The sequence below is a fragment of the Zingiber officinale genome, chromosome 5B, assembly GCF_018446385.1.
Source record: "Zingiber officinale cultivar Zhangliang chromosome 5B, Zo_v1.1, whole genome shotgun sequence".
NCBI classification, from domain to species: domain Eukaryota; kingdom Viridiplantae; phylum Streptophyta; class Magnoliopsida; order Zingiberales; family Zingiberaceae; genus Zingiber; species Zingiber officinale.
In genome coordinates this window covers 18301985-18323122 of record NC_055995.1, presented here as the reverse complement: position 1 = coordinate 18323122, position 21138 = coordinate 18301985, and the positions used below count along the sequence as shown (strand labels likewise).

Here is a 21138-nt window from a genome sequence, read left to right as displayed (position 1 = left end):
GTTCATGGATGATAAACATAGCAACTCCTTACTGTTGCGCTGAGGAAAGTGTCCATAATTCACTATTCAGTCTTCCTTTGAACTTTATTTTTACAGGATGTTGTTCATATATTGGTTGAGGCCTTGATGGTCCAACTTGTGCTCTTGCCAGAGGATAACCCGGAGGTCCCATAGCAGTATCCTAGGAAGTCTGGAAGGTGAGATTACTGTACTTGTTGAATAAATTTGTTGTTGATCATTCGAGACTTCTTGGATTTCCTCTAATAATCTTTTTAGGCTTGGATAATCTATCTCAAATCCAGTAGCAACGAGTTGAGATGGGCCCCCACCACCTTTGCTTGCAAATGTGTTAATCTACTCCTCAGTCGTTTCGTCAGAAGAATCCCGGATAGGTTCCTGTTATGGTAGTGTAATGGATGCTATGTATTGGATTTGCTCAAAAAGATCAGTATCAGAGTTTTTAGTAGTTTCCATGGTCTGGAGTACAGTGGCCCCTGGGCTTGTAGCTCCTGCATGGTCTTGCTCTGTAACACCCATAGGGTCCTTAGCAAAATTCTAGAATATTTTATCATGAATAAAGAAAAAAATATATATGTTTTAGTTAAATTTTGCTCCTAGCCGAACACTTAAACAAATAAAATAGAAATAAAAATATATAAGGTATAGGACTTGAACTCTAGATCTCTCATTAGATGCCTGAATAAGATAACCACTAGACCAAGAGAAATTATTGTTAGAAAAGAGAGGGAAACCATAATTAAATGTAAGAAGAAAAGGCTCTTCTCTTAGAAGGAGAAGTGAGAGTTGTCTTCTTCCTCTCTAATGAAGAGATGCTCTAGAATATTCTTTTCTTACTCACCAAGAAGGGATGTATCTAGACTTTTCTCTTAATTATGAAGAGAGTAAAAGAAAGGAGGAAGAAAAATATATTTTTCCTTCCTCCTCTCATGATGAATAAAAGGAGGAAATTAAAATGAGTTGGCATTTTTCCTCATTCACCTTCCTACTCCCTCCTCCTCCACCGTGACCTCTTCTTCACCATTTCCTCTTCTTGCCGAGACCAAGGAGCAAGGAAGCTTCCCCTCTTTAGGAAGGATCCACAACAAAGGTTAAATCTCTAAGGAAAACAAGCGCAAGGAAGTGAGTATCCCCTCACTGCAGTACAAGTAGCTTCGGTTTAAAATGTTTTTCGAAACTCTAAAAATTTTCTTGCAAGAATGTGGTCAAGATAAAGAATAGGTAGTCACTTAGGGTTAACAAGTGATAAGAGATGCTTCATGTTATAGAAAAAGAAAAAGAGAAATTTAGAGCCTTATTGCATGTTTCGGTCAAGGATGGAAGAGAGGACCTAGAACAAGTTTTCTTTGATCACATGCTTAATTTTTCTACTCTATGATATATGAATTTCACATGTTGTTAGTTAAGTCTTCATTCTTCATGTTGTAAAAAAAAAAGAGATACATATCTATATGGTTCGGCCAAAATTGATTATAAGGCCTTAGGTCAAGAATTTTAGATAGAAATCATACTAGTTGTACCTCTTTGTGATGTATGAATTTTTACATGTTTATAACCAAGGTTTTTATGCTTCTTATGGAATAAAAAGACATGAAACCCTACTGATATGTTTCGGCCAAATGAAAATAAATGGGTTAGGGTTAGAGTATTGAACTCAAATAGGCTTATTCATGAAGTATAGTGCCTTGTAGGTACTTGTACAATGCTCTATAGGTACTTAGATTAAATGTGCATGTTACATGTTTAAGTCTTATGCTTCTTATGGAATAAAAAGACATGAAACCCTACTGATATGTTTCGGCCAAATGAAAATAAATGGGTTAGGGTTAGAATTTTGAACTCAAATAGGCTTATTCATGAAGTATAGTGCCTTGTAGGTACTTGTACAATGCTCTATAGGTACTTAGACTAAATGTGCATGTTACATGTTTAAGTCTTATGCTTCTTATGGAATAAAATGATATGAAACCCTACTGATATGTTTCGGCCAAATTGAAATAAATGGGTTAGGGTTAGAGTTTTGAACTCAAACATGCTTATTCATGAATTATAATGACTTGTATGTGCTTAGATCAAGTTTACATGTTATGTGGATAAGTTCTATGCTTCATATGGAACCAAATGATATAAGAACCCTACTGATATGTTTCGGCCAAATTGAAATAAATGGGTTAAGGTTAGAGTTTTGAACTCAAACATGCTTATTCATGAAGTATAATGCCTTGTATGTGCTTAGATCAAGTTTACATGTTATGTGGATAAGTTCTATGCTTCATATGGAACCAAATGATATAAGAACCCTACTGATATGTTTCGGCCAAATTGAGATAAATGGGTTAAGGTTAGAGTTTTGAACTCAAACATGCTTATTCATGAAGTATAATGCCTTGTATGTGCTTAGATCAAGTTTACATGTTATGTGGATAAGTTCTATGCTTCATATGGAATGAAATGAGGTTGAAACCTACTGATATGGTTCGGCCAAGATGGATTAATTGGGTTAGGAAAGAGTTTAAACCTAACCAAACATGCTTATGCATTTTCATGATATGTAGCCTTTGATATATAAGTAGATTAAGCTTTCATGCTTTATGATGTGATGAAAATATGCTTTACGATATGTTGCATTTCTATGTCTTATGATAAGATGTGCCATGTTTATGATATGATATGATAGACTTATGACATGATAGGCTATGGTCATGATATGATATGCTAGACTCATGATATGATATGCCATGTTCATGATATGTTATGCTAAGTTCATGAGATGATATGCCAAGTTTGATGATAAGAAAATAACATGTTATACTTTATGTTATGATAAGAACATGTTATATAATGCATGTGTGAATGGCTTATGTAAGAAGAAAAGCCTAAAGAGTTGCTTCCCTTAAGTTGGGACCAAGAGCACTCTTCATGTTATGAAAAAGAGTTGCTTCCCTTAAGTTGGGATCAAGAGCACTCTTCATGCTATGGTAAAGAGATGCTTCCCTTAAGTTGGGGATCAAGAGCTCTCTTCATGATATGACAAGAATTATGACATGTATGATATGATGAGATATGATATGCATGATATTTTACTTTGTATGACTTGTACCAATGGTGGGCTCCATAAGCGCCCCGGGGTCGACGGACTATGAACGAACCTCGTTAAGGGATGGGCTCCTCAGTACGCCCCTAGGTCGACGGACTATGAACGGACCTAGATCCCTAGTCGGTTCGGGGCTAGCTACCCTGTCCTAGGGATTGCGCGCATTTATGTTTACATGTGGTACAAGCCGGGGCCCTTCTCATGATGATGATATGATATTCAAGTATGTATACTATATATTTTGAAAGAAGCATGATGCATATGTGCATTCCATGATACATGTTTTAAAAATATACATATTGCATCTACATGCACATATTTATGAAATTATGTTTATGCACCCTTATGAATAGGTATGAGTTATGATACATGTTTGCATGATATGATAGGCTTCATGATATGTGCTTACAGAATGTGATATGAATCATGATATACACTCACATGCTATACTCTGATATGTTATGCTCCTTATGTGATATGATATATTATGTTCTGTTTTCCCTCATGTTATGTTATGAGATGTTATGGTTTTTACATGATAAGATATGTTCTATGTTATGAGTCTCCATGCTATGTTATGCTATGCTATGGTTTCTACATGTTATGTTATGTGTTTTTCGGATTTATGGGTAGGCAAGGATCTCGCTAAGCCTTTGGCTTATAGCTACACGTTTTCCTTGTACTGCAGATAAAGGCAAGGAATGGATTGTTTAAGGGGAGCAGAGCAGGAAAGGCAATGAGGATGTGTGTGGAAGTGTTGGTAGATAGATCTATTTAAGTTTTTGAATTATCTAAGTTATGCATGTGAACAATGTTGGACCTATGCTTATGATAATGTTCAGCTAGTATGATATCCTACTCATGTTATGTTGGTACGTTTGACTTCACATGTCATGTTAAGAGAACTAGATGCATATGGTATATATTATGATATGAAAAAAAAAAATTAATTATATATGTCTTCTGCTGCCATGAATCCATATGCATTAGTATAATTGATGTCTATGTTTCAGTGACGTCCGTCCCTCTGGGGTGGCCTTAGTGTTACCTGGAAGGACGGGCGTTACATGCTCAACATTATCCTGAAAATGCCTTTTCGCATGTGTGAAGATCAAGATAGCATGACGTTCTTTTGGTAGCAACGTTGCAAAGATCTAGGGGGTTTGCTGCTTGTGCTGAGGTTCAAGTGGCTCATCATCCCAAGATGGAGCGGGTAACTCTACGTCTAGGAGGGGGTCGAGAAGTGCATGATTAACATAATAATCATACTTGCCACTGGGTTCTCCCAAAGTATCCCACCGGCCTTTTATTGCCTTGGGTTTTTGTGTGCATTCCTTGGGTTTTTGTGCGCATGGGAGTACTGATTGGTTTTGGAAAGTTAAGCCAAAACCTTGATTGCTTCTGGTAGTTGCCGTGAGATTGTTGACTTCATAAAATTCTGGCATAAGGATTTTTTCCAAAAATAATTTGCGCAAAACAACCCCCTTGGTGAACCTAATAGGTAAAGTCTGTATGATTAAAAACCATTAGGAGGATTTCACCTCTATAGTCAGAATCAATTACTCCTGCGCGTATGTCGAGGCCCAATTTCCATGCTGAGCTTGATCTTGTTGCAATACGGCCATAGGTTCCCCAAGGAATTTCCAAGCTTAGTCCGGTATGCACCAGGCTTCGCCCTCTGGGCTATATTGTGCATGCTTCACTGGCCACCAAGTCAAATCCTGCAACACCAAAAGTTTTTCGTTCTGGAGTAACTGCATTAACAGATAATTTTCGTACCAATATAAAGGGATATTCATCACTTACTGTGGGTGGGTTATCATATAGTGGTTCATAGTTATCTTCGTATACCAGAACGCCAAGAGCCTTTTCTACTAAAATTGCTAGAGTATGGAACGATTCTTCATCGCTTTGCACTTCTTCATCTCTAGCATTATATTGAATAGCTCTTGTTGATGCTGCCGCTTTATAATTACTGAAACTTAATGATATCCTGCCATCCATTAGGTTTCTATTATTTAATTCAGAGGGATGCATAGAAATGTTGATCTGGGTTAGGTTAATCGTCCACTTGAGTTGAGAAGCACAAGAGCAAAATATATTTGTGGTAAGCTTCAGTGGCATAAATTCCCAGCAAACAGCCAATGCGAAGATGAAGGCTAGAAGGATGATTATCGGGGAAAATATTTTCAGAATACCATATACGTATAGTTTCCCGATGGTGCTTGGAGACAACATCCAGCTAATTATTAGATGTAATTTTATTAGGGTCATGCATGGAAGGTTACGAATCGAAGGAAACACAGTAACCTTCTACAAAAACCTTACTACTATTAATACTTTACCTTCTGTGAATGCAACAGCCATAGAAAAGTTAAATTTGGAGAAGAAGTATATCCAAATAAAAGAAATGGTGCACGTTTCAGGGGGGCAAACCCCGCAAAGATTTAAGGAACAATTTAGCCCACTCCTAAAGGAGCTACTTGAACAGGACTATATTGGGAATAACCCATTACAGCATTGGGTCAAGAATAAAATAGTATGCCAGTTGGATATCAAAAACTCCGACCTTACAATTAAAGATAGGTCATTAAAGCACCTAACTATTCAACAAAAGGAAGTCTTTGCCAAACATATCAAAGCCCTTTTAAAAATTGGAATAGTTAGACCAAGCAAAAGCAGACATCGCACAACAGGCATCATTGTAAAATCAGGAACTACTGTTGACCCTAAAACAGGGAAAGAGTCTAAAGGAAAAGAAAGGATGATCTTTAACTACAAACGCCTGAACGACCTGACACACAAAGACCAATACAGTCTTCCTGGGATCAACACTATATTGAGAAAGGTCAGTAATAGCTGTGTATTTTCTAAATTTGACCTCAAATGTGGATTCCACTAGGTCACAATGCATCCGGACAATCGAATGGGCAACATTTAGGGTTCTAGAGGAATTGTATGAATGGCTAATGATGTCATTTGGATTAAAGAACGCTTTCGCTGTTTTCCAAAGAAAGATGGATAACTGCTTCAAAGGAACCGAGGAATTTATTGCAGTTTACATTGATGACATACTAGTCTTCTCCCAAGACGAAAGACAACATGCGAAGCACTTGCAAAAAATGCTGGAAATATAAAAAGATAATGGGCTAGTATTAAGCTCTACAAAAATGAAGATTGCTGTCACATAAATTAAATTTCTCGAAGCTATTATACGAAAATGCAAGATTAGGCTCTAACCTCATATTATTACTAAAGTTACGGATTTCAAAGATAAAGATCTGAAGACAACTAAAGGAATGAGATCATGGTTAGGGCTTCTCAATTATGCCCAAAATTATATTCCGAACATGAGGAAGCTACTCAGCCCGCTATATGCAAAAACAAGCCCACAAGGAGATAAAAGACTCAATAAGCAGGATTGGGCTCTAATTAGGCTGATCAAAGAAAAGATCCAAAAGTTACCAGACTTAGAAATTCCCCCAGAATAATGTTTCATAATCCTTGAAGTAGATGGTTGTATGGACGGATGGGAAGGGATCTGCAAATGGAAGAAAGAAAAACATGATCCAAGAACTACAGAAAAAATTTGTGCATACGCTAGTAGCAAGTTCAACCCCCCAAAATCAACAATTGATACTGAACTCCATGCAGTTATGAATTCACTAGAGGCATTAAAAATTTATTTTCTGGACAGGAGTGAGCTGATTATTAGAACAGATTGCCAAGCCATCATAAGATTCTTTGAAAAATCAGCCAGCAACAAACCATCTCGTGTTAGATAGGTTGCTTTTACTGATTACATAACCAACATTGGGATTTCTATTTCTTTCGAACATATAGATGGGAAAGATAATCAATTGGCAGATGCTTTATCCCGTCTAATTAATTATCTTGTTACAGAATGACCGGAAGAAGCCCTCAGCAAACTGGAACTCGTGGCACCAACTTTATAAGAGCTCAAGGAGCATCCTCACCCAAAGGCACAAACAGAAATGACTCAAGCCCTCTCTACCTTACTAAGCAATATCAACTGCAACTACAATCCTTGCACCGACAGCATCCAATCACGCTGGACAAAACAACAGAGGGCAGCCATCCAGGCTACTAATGCCCTCCAGCAGCTCAGGCTGCTACACCCTGAAAAAGCAAGAGTGCTTGCGGAGAAGTTCAAAGGATAACTGGTGGTCAGATTGATACCCCGTTACCAAACAAATAGATGAGCAACTTACAACAACTGCTCACTCACTTCAGGACATCGTTAACCAGATGAACTCTTTCCATCTATGACTTTGCGGAAGTGGTGGACTCATGAAGGAATCAAAAGGATGACGCAACCCACCACGATTTGGCTACTTTATTTAAGCATGCTGTAAAAAGGATTCCCCTTATCCTAAGTGTGTTGTAAAGGGGATTCCCTCGTAATCTTATGTACTAAGGATAAGGTCCTATAGGACCAAACGAGCTGTAAAGAAAGATTCCCGCTTATCTAACGACAGACAAGCCATGTCACGATGGGACCCTATGAGCACCCGGCATGCCTACTATCCTTCTATAAGTAAGGAAGCAGGAGCCCTTGCAGAGCATTCAAGCATCACTTGAGCTCTACTCGGGTAACCTTGTAATCCAGTTTCTAAAGCAAGTAATATTATCGGTGAGTTTCATCATCTTTCTCCTTATTTTTACCCCACTATTTTGGTATTAGAGTTGGTTTCAAAGATGATTCTAGCATAAATCCTTCAGGTTAGGGTATAAAAGGAAGGATTGTAGGAAGTTATTATGTCAATTTCTTACTTACATAATTCTTGGCTTGATAGGATTGTTGGTAATATGCAAATTAGGCTAAGCAAAAGAACAGGTCCTTACTTGATCGTTAAGGCAAGAAGGCCGTAAGTAAATCCAAGGACACACTTGTATGAGCAAAGCCTAGCAAGGAACTGCCCTGCCCTAGCAACCTCTAGTTATGTTTGAAATCTATGTCTGAGATCTGGGAAAAAGTAATTCAAAATTGATATGATAATTCTCGAACATCCAACCTTGAATACCTTGACCTTACCTCTACCACCAGTCACACAAATCAACTAGCTAATAACCTAGCGATAGTTTACGACAGAACTTGTTTATCCTCCAAAGTCCATCTGAAGAACTTCAAACAATTACTCGAACGGTGCCAGGACCTTGAAAAGGAAGTCCAAGAACTAAAAATTGCTTTGAGTAATTTAACCCTTGTTTATACAGAGAATAAACCTTTAACAAAACAGGAACTCAGGGAGCTGATAGCAGAGATAAATGCCCAACCAAAGCTACTCGAAGAGGAAGCAAACAAAAAAGCCAAAGGATTTGACAAGAAAATCCACAGGATAGAAGCGTTGTTGCACAAGCTGGAAAGGTGGACAATTTCATGAATGACAATTACTCCATTACAAAAGGGACGAATTCCTACAAAGAAGCTGTTAAGGCCACCGAACAAATAGAATCACCTGCTATTGGTTTTGATAGACCAAGCGATTTCCAGGGTCCCGCTTCTGGAAACTCGGCCTTAATCAAGCAAGGCAATACACAAATCCAGCTCCTTGTTCAGATAGCCGGAGGTGTTAGAGATATACAAGAAGATCTCAAAACTATCCTAGAACACACTAGAAAAGGCGATCCCTCAACTGCCGCAATACCAAAAGACCTTCTTGGTAGACTAAAAAAATCTATCTTTGGATCCTATAGAAAAACCTAAAGAAGGTAAAGGGAAGCTCAGAGTCTTTAAAGACCATCCTAATTTACAACAGAGCGCAGCCATCCAGGCTACTAACGCCCTCCAGCAGCTCAGGCTGCTACACTTCCTGAAAAAGCAGGAGTGCTTGCGGAGGAGTTCAAAGGATAACTGGTGGTCAGATTGGTACCTCGTTACCAAGCAAATAGATGAGCAACTTACAATAACTACTCACTCACTTCAGAACGCCGTTAACCGGATGAACACTTTCCGTCTGTGACTTTGCGAAAGTGGTGGACCCATGAAAGAATCAAAAGGACGACGCAACCCACCACGATTTGCTTACTTTATTTAAGCGTGTTGTAAAAAAGGATTCCCCTTATCCTAAGTGTGTTGTAAAGGGGATACCTTCTTAATCTTATGTACTAAGGATAAGGTCCTACACAGGACCAAACGAGCTGTAAAGAAAAATTCCCGCTTATCTAAGGACAGACAAGCCATGTCACGATGGGACCCTATGAGCACCCGGCATGCCTACTATCCTTCTATAAGGAAGCAGGAGACCTTGCAGAGCATTCAAGCATCACTTGAGCTCTACTCGGGTAACCTTGTAATCCAATTTCTAAAGCAAGTAAATATTATCTGTGAGTTTCATCATCTTTCTCCTTATTTTTATTACTCAAGAAGCCCCACACTGAAGGGTGGGTAGTGGTGGTTAGCAGATGTGGTACATAGAGATGCCAAAACAGAGGTGGCAATGAAGGTTTCTTGCCACCTCAAATGCAACAATATCTGTTTTATTCCGTTAAGAAATTCAACAAGACAGGACACTGGAAGATAAGAAGAGCTAGGAAAAGTACGCAATTTCCTTGAAAATAACAAGGAAAACATAATCCCAAATCCAGCAGGATTTGGAGGATAGTTTTCCATTATGTAATTTAGTTACTGATCTGTATACATTATGCACTAGTACAAGCCGATGATGTCCAATATTGACCATCTACAGTACAACTGAAAAAAGAGGTGGGATGAAGAACAATAAGTGGTAAAAAAGTGATCAAAACCAAGCCAAAAAGATTTGGGACTGTGACATCATAGATGAAACAGTTCGATCAGCTCATACTTTAGTTGAATTGATCCAAAAGATACAAACCTTACTTTATAATAGCTATACCAAACAAGGATGGAGTCCATATGAGTTTAACCATACAATTTAACAAACTGACTGCTGTTCTTGATTATCTAAAAAACTGAACAAAACTCTCTGGAGAACAATGTCTTGTAAATAAGAAGCTTATCACGCAGAAAAAAGAGAACAATGTCTTGTAAATAAGAAGCTTATCACGCAGAAAAGAATGCCCTGCTCAAACTAGAACATAGCAAAGTAGTTCCACATGAGGAAAGAAGAAATCGTTCTACAGTTCATAAGACCAGATCCTCTGGTCCACAAAAAAAGTGGACTAGGGGATGGACTACTTGCAATTATGACCAGATCGTGGCCGCGATCTGGCTGCAATTGGTTACGATCCCTCCCTGGGTTCACAATTCCCGTAGGTTATAGTTTGGATCAGGACGGGTGACCGAAGGCCGCCAACGGTGAGCAAGTGGCCAAGCTGTCAGGCGACAAGCAGGGAGGCAGCCTCCGGCCACCCATCCCGACTCAAACTATAACCTCGGGAGGATGGTAAACCCAGAGAAGGATCACAACCAATTGCGGCCAGATCACAGCCACGATCTAGCTGCAATTGCAAGTGGTCCACCCCCTAGTCCACTTTTCTGTCGACCAGGGAATCTAGCCTCACAGTTCATAGCTAAACCTTTGAAAATCATTGGCTAAAAAATGCAAAGTATAACTTCCCATTGAAAGAAAACTAGATAACATACAAGGAATAATGCAGATAAAAATGTAGAGTTACGCATACTTGTTTATAATGGTTGCAAAGAGTGATAATACTTCAGATTCCCTAGCATCTGGCAAGTTTCTGGCATAGTCACCAAGGACAGGATCCATCATAGGTGGCACAAACTGCTTGCCAATGTGGGGTTGATCTTCAGCTTTGTCTATAAATGTCTCAATCAGCTTGAGTGTCTCCCGTTTTACAGATCTGACAGTACATACTCGAAAATGAAGACTAATTCTTCGGAATTTGAATGATTAGGAAATCTAATGCAACAAGACAAGCAAACTATTGGCCCATACCGCAAAAGCTTAACAAAAGATGTTTTTGAAGCAAAAGGGCCACCTTCAACAATACTGTTAGATATTAATTCACTGTACATTCTGTGGAGAAGAGTCAGATATGAAACAGATTAGTATAATTTAAAAAGAAAAATAAGTATAATACTCATTCCCATATGGTAAAACACGAAAGACCTCAAAAAAAGAAAAGTGAAAACACTAAAATGCACCTGTAGACTGTAAGCATATCCAAAAATATGAGAGAAATTTGTGGGAAGAAATATGTTCCAAGAGAATTAGCAGCACTAGTATTTGTCTGCCAAGCATCATCAAAAAATAAGATTAGTTTCCATGTGATATGAACTTCAATCATGCAATAACAAAATTTAAAAAGCATCATGAAATTATATATGAATAATTTGTATGCAACTAAAATAGTCATTTTTCACATGTAAAATGCATGAGTACAGATCTGTTATAATATCCGAAAAATACACGTTATTATTAAATAAAATGTCAACAAATAAGGAATGCCCAAAAAGTTTCTTTACAGAAAGATCACAAATTTAAAGGGCATTTAATAGTGAATATCAATGTTGGAATCAAACAATTACTTCTAGCCCAAATTATATGAAAATTGCAGGCCATACATCATTTAGTACAAGGGATAATTAATGAAATGCAATATTTCTTCCATTGCTTTGTATGAGACAAGCTATAACAGTATAATTGACTTTCTCCCTCAGTAACATTGGTGTTGTAGTTCAATGAGAGAGAATGAGTGAAATAGAGCAGTTGGGAGGTGCATTAGTGAAAGATCTCAACAGTGAAAATGAGCAATAAAAACAGTCTAGAAGTTCTAGAGCTTTTCAAATAATATAGATTTTCTAGAACTTTGATACAATGATAGAGTTGTTGCTTTGTGACTTTGTGGTCGTGGAAACAGTCTTGTAATGCATGATAAGGTTACGTATAATAAACCTAATGTAGTCTGACTCTTCCCCACGACCCCACGTTGGTAGGAGCTTCATGCACCGGGCTACCTTTTATTATTATTATTATTATTATTATTATTATTATTATTATTATTATTGGGTTGCATAGACCAAATTTTGACCAGAGCTTTCCAAATAATATGAATTTAGCGTATATTAGGTTGCATAGACCAAATTATAACCACCATGATAGTAGAATCCAATAACTAGTCTGAAAGTCAAGTAGTGTTTTTCTCCTTTTTTAACTTTCTTTTTTGTGTTAATTTCCATTTCCTGTCAATTCAGTAATAACTGGGCAAAGGCTAATTGAAATGCAGAATCATAAGCAGTAGTAGAAACCTAAAGAAAATCAAAATGTTTGATGTATCCAACAATGTTCCACCTGATATATGTTTTTTATTGTTACGCATATCAAGTAAATTATTTAAACAACATCTGTAATGGAACAACTATAAGCAGTAGCAATAGCAGGATGGATCATGCAAGACTAAAAAAAAAATCTAATCCTGGTAAGAGCACCATGAGGTTTCATCAGAGCTCATTTCTTGGTCAGATATTGGTCACAAAAAAAAAGGACAAACTCAACTTGTCACCAGCCACTTCCAGCTTTTCTAGCTTCACATCTGATTCCTTAAAAGATGCTTAGTCAGAACCTTTCTTGGTGGGCTTTAATGGAATCTAATAGCATAAATCATTGGTTTACAACAAAAACAAGCCATATACCCTCTAACTGTTTAGAATCAACTATATAAATTTTATCACTAAAAATACCTCAAATAATGAGTGTTCTTTTGCTCTTTCTTTCCCTCTAAAACCTTCGACTCTAATTAATTAAATTGTGGATATAAGCTTTGAAACATACCCATCACTATTTTCTCATTTTATCATCCATTAATGCTGCACAATTGCTGAGATATAATCACATTTTGATTTCTCTCCTAGAAATCACACATCCAGACACATGTATCTAATGATATACATCCTTTCCATACTTCCTAACACCAAGAAGGAAAAATACTATCCCTGCTAAAGTGACAACCATGAGATTTCATCAAGTCAGAACCATTCTTGGTGTGCTTTGACAGAATCTAAAGGCATAAATCATTAGTCTACAACAAAAACAAGCTGTATATCCCAATTGTTTAGAATCAATTATATAAATTTGATACTAATAACATCTCAATCACTTGGAAGATTTTAATGTGTCAGTTGTTAAGTCCTTCAAATTATTTTCTGTATTTTCTCTTCCTTTCCCCCTAGGTTCTTCAACTCTAATTAATGAAATCTATAGGCCTTCAATTATCCATCCCTTATTTCTCCTATTTTATCATCCATCGATGCTACACATAATTGGTCACAAATAATAACATTGCTATTTCTTCTATCCTAACAGTCACACATCCATATTACAGTAATTTATGATATGCTTCCTTTCTTTACTTCCCAGCACTTTAAATATAAAGCATAGCCAGGCACACCATAGTCTTATAAATTTCTAGGTTTCAAATTCTCAATCCTTTGGTCAAGTTGACTTGCCCAAGTATTTTTGATTGCACAGTCTGAATTATTAGTAACCCTGCTCTTTACTTTTCTGCAACACGCTAGAGTAACAAGGAACTATCACGATCATTTTTGAGTGAATAAAAGTCATATCCAGTTCTTATATAGTTTTTTCTCAATTATTTGACTTATTAAACAATAGCATCCATCATTGATGTCCATGTAGAATTTTTTTCTTTTAAAAAAAAGTTCCAGCACATTTTTTTTTCTTATTCACTCTTTGCAGAAACATCACAATATGACTACTAAATTTCTAGATTAATTAATGTACAAATAGTATAAGGCAAAGTGGACATACAAGGATAGACAAAATAAAAAAATAAGATCATAAAAAAAATTGGGATTGCGCCCATTGAGGAAAATTTTGGAAAACGCATTTAAGAAGATACAAACATGTACTTATATGATGTGAAATTATGATAGATACAGACATTAAACAAGGAAAAGGAAGACCAAAGAAGAGTTGGTCAACAACGATAAAGTAAAATAAAATTTATTTAACTATAGACAATGATATAATAGGGGATGGAGCCCAATAGTGAAGGAGGATCTAGATAGTCAACCCCACCAGCTGGGATAAAGCTTGATGGTGGTTGTTGTATAAGACAATGGATAAATAAAATAAGAAACCAACATGGCATCAAATTCAAATAGAATATGGTTTAAAAACAAGTATATTCCAAGATAAGTTGGTATGGCCAACAAGAAATATTGAGCATTATGTTGCATCCATATAAAAAATGGAACATAACCAGCAGTAATAGTTTTGGACAAGCATAGTAACCTAATATTAGCAAACAATCAGATTGTCGTATGTGAAATGATAACTATGATTGTGTACCTGCAAAATGTTAAGAACTGTCCTAATTACATCTTGATCTTTCAGGAAATCTACACTGTGGCTAGCTTGCCCAATGATTTCAGCCCATTTCTAAAAAATTATCACATAAAGACCATTAATGTGATAAGAGAATTTCAAGATATACCATAACCCCTTAGTAATTACCTGATTTGGAAGATCCATTAACCTTCTCAGATACTCGTCCCTCTTGGCAGGAAGAGGTTCTGCTTGAATCATTTGACCAACCTGCATTTAGAAGAATAGAAAATTAGTGAATCTAGAAAAAGAATAAAATATGCATTCACAATAGTACAGACTCATAGAACGAGTGAGGGAAGAATAAAATACTTACAGACTCATAGAAAGAGTGAACCTGATGAGGCTGAAGATCTGAAACAGTAATTGATAAACTAGATAAAAGTTCAGAAACAAATGGTTCATTTTCACCCACCTGCATCATCCAACAACATTCCCTCCATAAGATTTTGATAGGCTTCTAAATTTATGATATTGGTGGAAAAATCAATGACCATAGGACAGAAGGAAAATTGTTTAGTTCCAGGAAAATTATATATGCAAATTTACTAATTAGAGTTTCTTCTAAAAAAATCAGGATTTGACTGAGAAAGTAGTGTTTTGAAATTTATACCTAAATGACCAACAATTATCAAGATAAATATCCGTGCATCATGAGCTGAAAAAAACACAGTCCAATCACCATTGTGATCAACAAATAGAAGCTAAGCAACATGTATAATAGGAGTGAAGAAAAATAAAAAACCAGTAGTGGTTTAAGTTGATCACTTAATCTCATTGCAAAGATCATATTTGGCTAAAAAAACAAGTCTCTATAGGAATGTTTGGGAAAAAAAATAGAACTAAGATGGGCTTGGCCGAGAATGTCAAAAACGATTGTCTTTGATTGCATGACTGAAATAAGCAAAATAATAATTTAATATAAAATTTTAAAAATACAAACAACAACAACAACCAACCATTTTCCCACTAGGTGGGGTCGGCTATATGAATCCTTTTACACCATTGAGCTCTATCTCCTATTATATCATCATCTATATTTAAATAGATTTTATCTTGTTTTATTGTTGCTAACCAAGTCTTTTTTGATTTTCCTCTTCCTCGTTTGATATGCATGTTTATCATAGTTTCACATCGCCTAACTGGAGCATTTATTGGTCGTCTAAGTACATGTCCGTACCATCTTAAACGTGTCTCTCGAAGTTTTTCCTCAATAGATGCAACTCCGACTTTCTCTCTAATGCTCTCATTTCTTATTGTTCATCATCGTATGTCCACACATCCACCTTAACATCCTCATCTCTGCAACTCTCATCTTCTGCTTTTTAAAAATACAAAAAAACAAAACAATTCATTTAAATTTTATGCATTAAATTTTTTATTTATTTATTAGTTCATATTATCATATGTATGGTGATGTTCCAAAAATAATTGTTGCTAATACTGAATATATATTTTGTATTATGTATAAGTACCATATATTATATTAAACTTATAAATATTAGTACTATTTATCCTAAATTGTAAATACTACAAAATTAATCTAGTAAATCCTGAATATATATAACCCACATTTAACAGCCAACCCCAAATAGTTGCAACTAACCAGTCTGATATTTTTTAGGGGAAAGAAATAGCACAATGATGATATAGTGGCACATGGATGAGCATATTGTCACCAAGTGTAAACACCAATTTTCAATTAAGTATTAATAAAACATAAATAAACCCTAATATATGATGACCAAGCATGACCATTTCTCACCCCTCATAAATCACATTTTATGAATCCTTCTTAGATCATCATCACTCATTCACAGGATTGAGATTATGGTGCATCGTTTTCTCTCTTATTTTTATTTTTAAGCTCTTTTCAGCTTCCTCATTGCCCATTGCTATGATCCCTCTTACCTAGCATCCGCTACACAGTATCAGAACTTTTAAATTGAAATTTCCAAGTTGAGCAAAATTGCATCTAATTTCTCAGGAAATTAGACTGATTCAATTATCATTCCCAAAAGCCCGCTTATCTCCTCCATATTTGTAGTTATTCGGGACAATTTTATGTTTCTAGCACCCTTCAGTGAGGGTTTTTCAAGTGGCTGAATTCCACATAAAGGATAAAACTAACTGTAGCAATCTGGGATGGGCTCAACCAATTTTGAAAAGTATGACAAAAATGAGAGTTATGTAAATTCCATCAAAAAGACCTGTGCTGCTTCAGAAAGGTTACTAGAAAAAAAATAATTATCAAACAACATTAGAATGTCAAGTACCTTGAACTCTTCATTTGCACAAGTATAAAGAACATGACCAACTACATACACCGTAAAGGAAACGGTGAAGAATTTGCAAATTTCAGAGAAAAAGGAGAAGAGAGGATATTACAGATTGAAACTCAACATAATATTAAACCTACAGACTAGAGATCAAGAGCATAAATTTCAGAAAAAAGAAGAGAGGATATTACAGATTTAAGCTTTAACACCATATTAGAACTATGGAGTGGAGATGCAGCATCTGCTACTTCATGGATGAACTGATTATCAGACTAAGGTAAAAACATGCTCAGTTTTAACTGAAAGAAAGGATTAGATGTATGTTACATCCGCAGAAACTGGTAGGTAAAGTCTCGTAGTGAAAGCAAATAAACTGAGTCATAATGACTGCCCAATCTAGCACATCTATTATGCTTACTAGATTGGGTTTAAGATTTACTGATCCTTTCATAACCCTCCTGCTCTTCTATATCTATGCTTGTTCATTTAAAACACATGAATACAGAACAAAAGGATGATGTACTAATCAAGCTGTCTCAAACCATGAAAATTCACCCCTTTAATTTGATTTTTCTACTCAACCAATGCCAGTGTAAAATTCATTATAATTTTTATTCAAAACTAAGCATACATACATTGATAATACCAAACATCTTATTATATAACTCATCATAAAAAGAGGCTCATCTTTTTAACTACATCGACTGATAATTATTCTGCTATTACTAAACTCCTTAGAACTTATAAAAAAGGAAGTTTGGCGCACAAGCTCCCGCCCATGCGGGATCTGGGAAGATCTATTGTACGCAACTTTATCTGCATTGCAAAAGGCTATTTCTACGACTCGAATCCATGACTACCTGATCACATGGCAGCAACTTTACCATTGCGCCAAGACTCCCCTTCTCCTCATATTCTATATTGAAACAAAATATAAAAGACAATAAACAAGTCCAGTGCAGCGAGTCACAACTACATGGAAGACAAAAGTTAAATGGTCCATTTGAATAAATCAACAAACCCACAACCTGAAAACCAATAGCAACAACAACAACCAAGCCTTTATCCCATTTAGTGATATAGATCCTCCTAATTGGGCTCCGCCCCTACTATATATCATCATCTATATATAAATTATATTTAAATAAACACTATCCTGCTTTATTGTTGCTAACCAAGTTTTCTTTGATCTCCCTTTGCTTTGATAAATATGTGTCACAATTTCACATCGCCTAACTAAGATATTTATAGGTCACCCAAGTATATGTCTATATCATCTTAAATGTCTCTAAAAATTTTTCCTCAATAGGTACAACCCGATTCTCTAATGTTCTCATTTCTTATGATGTTGTCTGCACATCCACCTTAACATCGTCATTTTTGTAACTCTAATCTTCTACTCATATATAACATAACAAGTCTAACTGTCATTTTATAGAATTTCCAAAGAACACCTAATGCCCTCCATTTCATTCATTTAGAATTTATTCCACTATCTCGTCTAATCTATACATCATTTTGTCCGGGAAGTATTATACTGAGGTGGTATGCTTTTATATCAAGAACATCAAATGCACATATTAGGTCCTAATTTCATATTTCAATGACATCTATACACATTATTTGTCCAGGAAGTATTAAACTGAGATGGTATGCTTTATATCAAGAACATCAAATGCACATGTTAGGCCCTGCTTCGATGGATCTCCTTACCCTTATTTCAACTTCAATGTTTCATACAAGTAGAAAATGATATTGAACAATGTGTTTGGCAAATTAACTTCTTTGAAATCATATCATGAAAATGACAAAAAGAGAATATATAATAACATTTTATCATTTTATATTATATTGATTGTAAATTCATTTACAATTATAATTCAATATTCTCCATGATTAATTAATGAAATGTCAATGGAGTAATTAGGGTATCTAGGATGCAAATGGACAAAACTATTTTCAGCCATTAATAGTTGTAATCTTCACAATCCATTACTAAGGAGCATCTACTGAAATTAAGCCTTAAATCATTGTATAAAGCTATGTTATCAGTCTTGGATATAAGTATCTATTGCAAGTGTGGATCCAAATAACTGCCGTGGCTATCTCAAGATGTTGGAAGGAGGCTACCGAGAAGAAGAGACTTCACACAAGTGGATGTGGAGGTAGGGGTTGAGAGGATAGCATTTTGTGTCTCAAGATGAAAAGTAGGGAAAATTTAACTGAAATAGTTCAGAGTGGTTCCATTTCTTGTACTTATTCTGCATGTTGGTCGGATGATATGATATGTTTCTTTATGCAAATGAATTTATGATATTTTTTATCTAAAAGTTTCTTGTTAATTTATATTTTAAATATTCATTAGTTTTAAGAGTACTTTCATTATTTCAATGCAAATTAACTATCAAAAGTTGTCCTAAACCTAACTGGCCAAACAATAAGTTTTCATAAATCTTAACTTCATCAATACTAAGCTTTGAACTGCTCTATGCGCAAGAAAGAAATTCAGCACAATAAGTGATTTAAAAATTTAAAATTATATATTGTAAAAAACTTAAAAGGACCAAAAGTAAAAAATAGAGGGATGACAAGGAATAAGAGAAACAGACAAAAATGAGAAGCAGAAATAATGACAAAAACAAAAAAATTCATGTGGTTTAACAGATTATCAAATCCTTTCAGATGTATTTGTATCTAGACCATGTCATCCAAATGTGTTAAACAGCTGAATAACATTGTGCTATTATTTTAAACATTATTCAGCAGGACTTTGTATTATCATTTGATTGTTATTCAACTGGCCCAAAATTACAATTGGATCAAAAAGGTCTGAGGAACACAAAAATGTAAATATACTACTTGAACTAGTTATTAACAAGCAAAGTTACCTGGGTGGTCACAAATTTGCGCTTGCATTTCTGGACAATTTTCAGAAAAGTATCACAAGCCATGTCCTGGAAACAAAAATTCACAGCAGCTTCAGCAGGACTACTAACCAACAGGCCCCAGATGAGATCTTAAAATTAAAAATCTCTAGTCCAAAAGCATATTCTTAATTTACCATTTTTCCAAACAAAAGGAGAATAATTAAAAAACAGTATTAGCACCATGCCTCATAGATGTGACTTATGTAGGTTAAAGAACATATTTAAGATCAATATCTAGTTGTGCAAGTTTCAAGGGGTCATATTGAGTAAAGATTTTTACTTAAGTTGTGACCTTGACATTCACCAGTAAATTAAAAAAACCTATCGTGTAGACTGCTGTCTCAGTAATTTAAGAAATAGTAAAACTAAATAGAAACAAGCAAATCAATTACCTGAACACCTGGATGTGTTTCATGCATAAACTCAAATAACTTGTTCACTACTGTTTTGAGAAACTTCCAATGGGCTCGGAGAAACCGTGGATACTGTCCTACAACATACCTAAAATTCGAAAACACATAATAAATTGTAAAGAAACCAAATATATGCCACCAAGAAACCACACAACAAAGAACTTTGCTCACATTATATTACTCGCAATCACAGCCTTGTTATCTTTTCCTTTTGTAATTTCACAAAGATTCAATAAATCACGAATGACCATTACTAGAAATCTGTTTTCCTGTCATGATAAAAAATATTAGAAACGAGATAAGTAATTAATCTGCATATAGAAAAATCATGACAAAAATATTAATTAAACAAAAAAGGTAAAAATGCAAAAGTAATTTCAACCGTCTAAACAGAAATTTGCCCAATTATTCCTAAGAATTCTATGAAACAAAATTAGTAATGACAAAAATAGAACATTATGTGGTTTAATCAGGAAAATATATCCCAAGTTTACTGCAAGCTAGATTCTGCTCTGAACAATCATGTTGGAAAATTACAAAAACATATTTTCTATCAATTTGCATGAAGATGAACAGTTATACTACAGCAAGAATGATCTTTAATACCTTCTGCAAGAGCATGCCTAACCTCTATTAACAAGGATGAGCTTATAATTACATAATATAGTACTTCTCTGAGAATGTAAGCAATATGTAACACTATACAATGTTCCAACTAGTTAAAACATCACAAACCTAGTTAGACCAAAAAACAAATCAAAATAAAAATCGAACATGAAAGTGGAAATTGAATCCCTATTGGGAGACAATTTCAAAGCATAACAGTCAACGTGACTTATCAAAATAAAAGGCAGCCCGACGCACAAAACTCCTGCCCATGCAGGGTCCTAGGCAAGACTCAGACCACATTGGATCTATTATATGCAACCTTAGCATGCATTGCAAGAGGTTGTTTTCATGGCTCAAACCCGTGACCACCAGGTCACATGATAATAACTTTACCATTGCGCAAAGTATCAATATAAATAAGCAAATTTTGAAAACACCAAAGAGCAATTAAATTACTTTCTGAAGCACTTCCAGCCCACGTTT

At 35.5% G+C, this 21138-nt stretch overlaps 1 protein-coding gene across 4 annotated transcripts in view; it reads right to left on the bottom strand.

Annotated features, from left to right (window-relative positions):
- The window catches only part of LOC121984184 (protein EXPORTIN 1A-like), a 46224-nt gene that overhangs the window by 12086 nt on the left and 13000 nt on the right, over positions 1-21138 (bottom strand). For 2 of the 4 annotated variants that reach the window (XR_006112811.1, XR_006112812.1), the window contains exons 17-27: positions 20218-20315; positions 20026-20134; positions 19595-19660; positions 14744-14842; positions 14557-14637; positions 14392-14481; positions 11226-11311; positions 11017-11097; positions 10739-10921; positions 4919-5105; positions 4654-4833 (exon numbers count right to left, since the gene is read on the bottom strand). Coding sequence is in view for 2 of the 4 variants with exons in the window: in XM_042536999.1 (XP_042392933.1) it covers positions 4762-4833; positions 4919-5105; positions 10739-10921; positions 11017-11097; positions 11226-11311; positions 14392-14481; positions 14557-14637; positions 14744-14842; positions 19595-19660; positions 20026-20134; positions 20218-20315 (1152 nt within the window). In the remaining 2 variants the exon portion in view is untranslated. Of the gene's footprint in view, positions 1-4651; positions 4834-4918; positions 5106-10738; positions 10922-11016; positions 11098-11225; positions 11312-14391; positions 14482-14556; positions 14638-14743; positions 14843-19594; positions 19661-20025; positions 20135-20217; positions 20316-21138 lie in introns of those variants that run through there. The other 2 variants (XM_042536999.1, XM_042536998.1) reach the window with 2 other exon arrangements.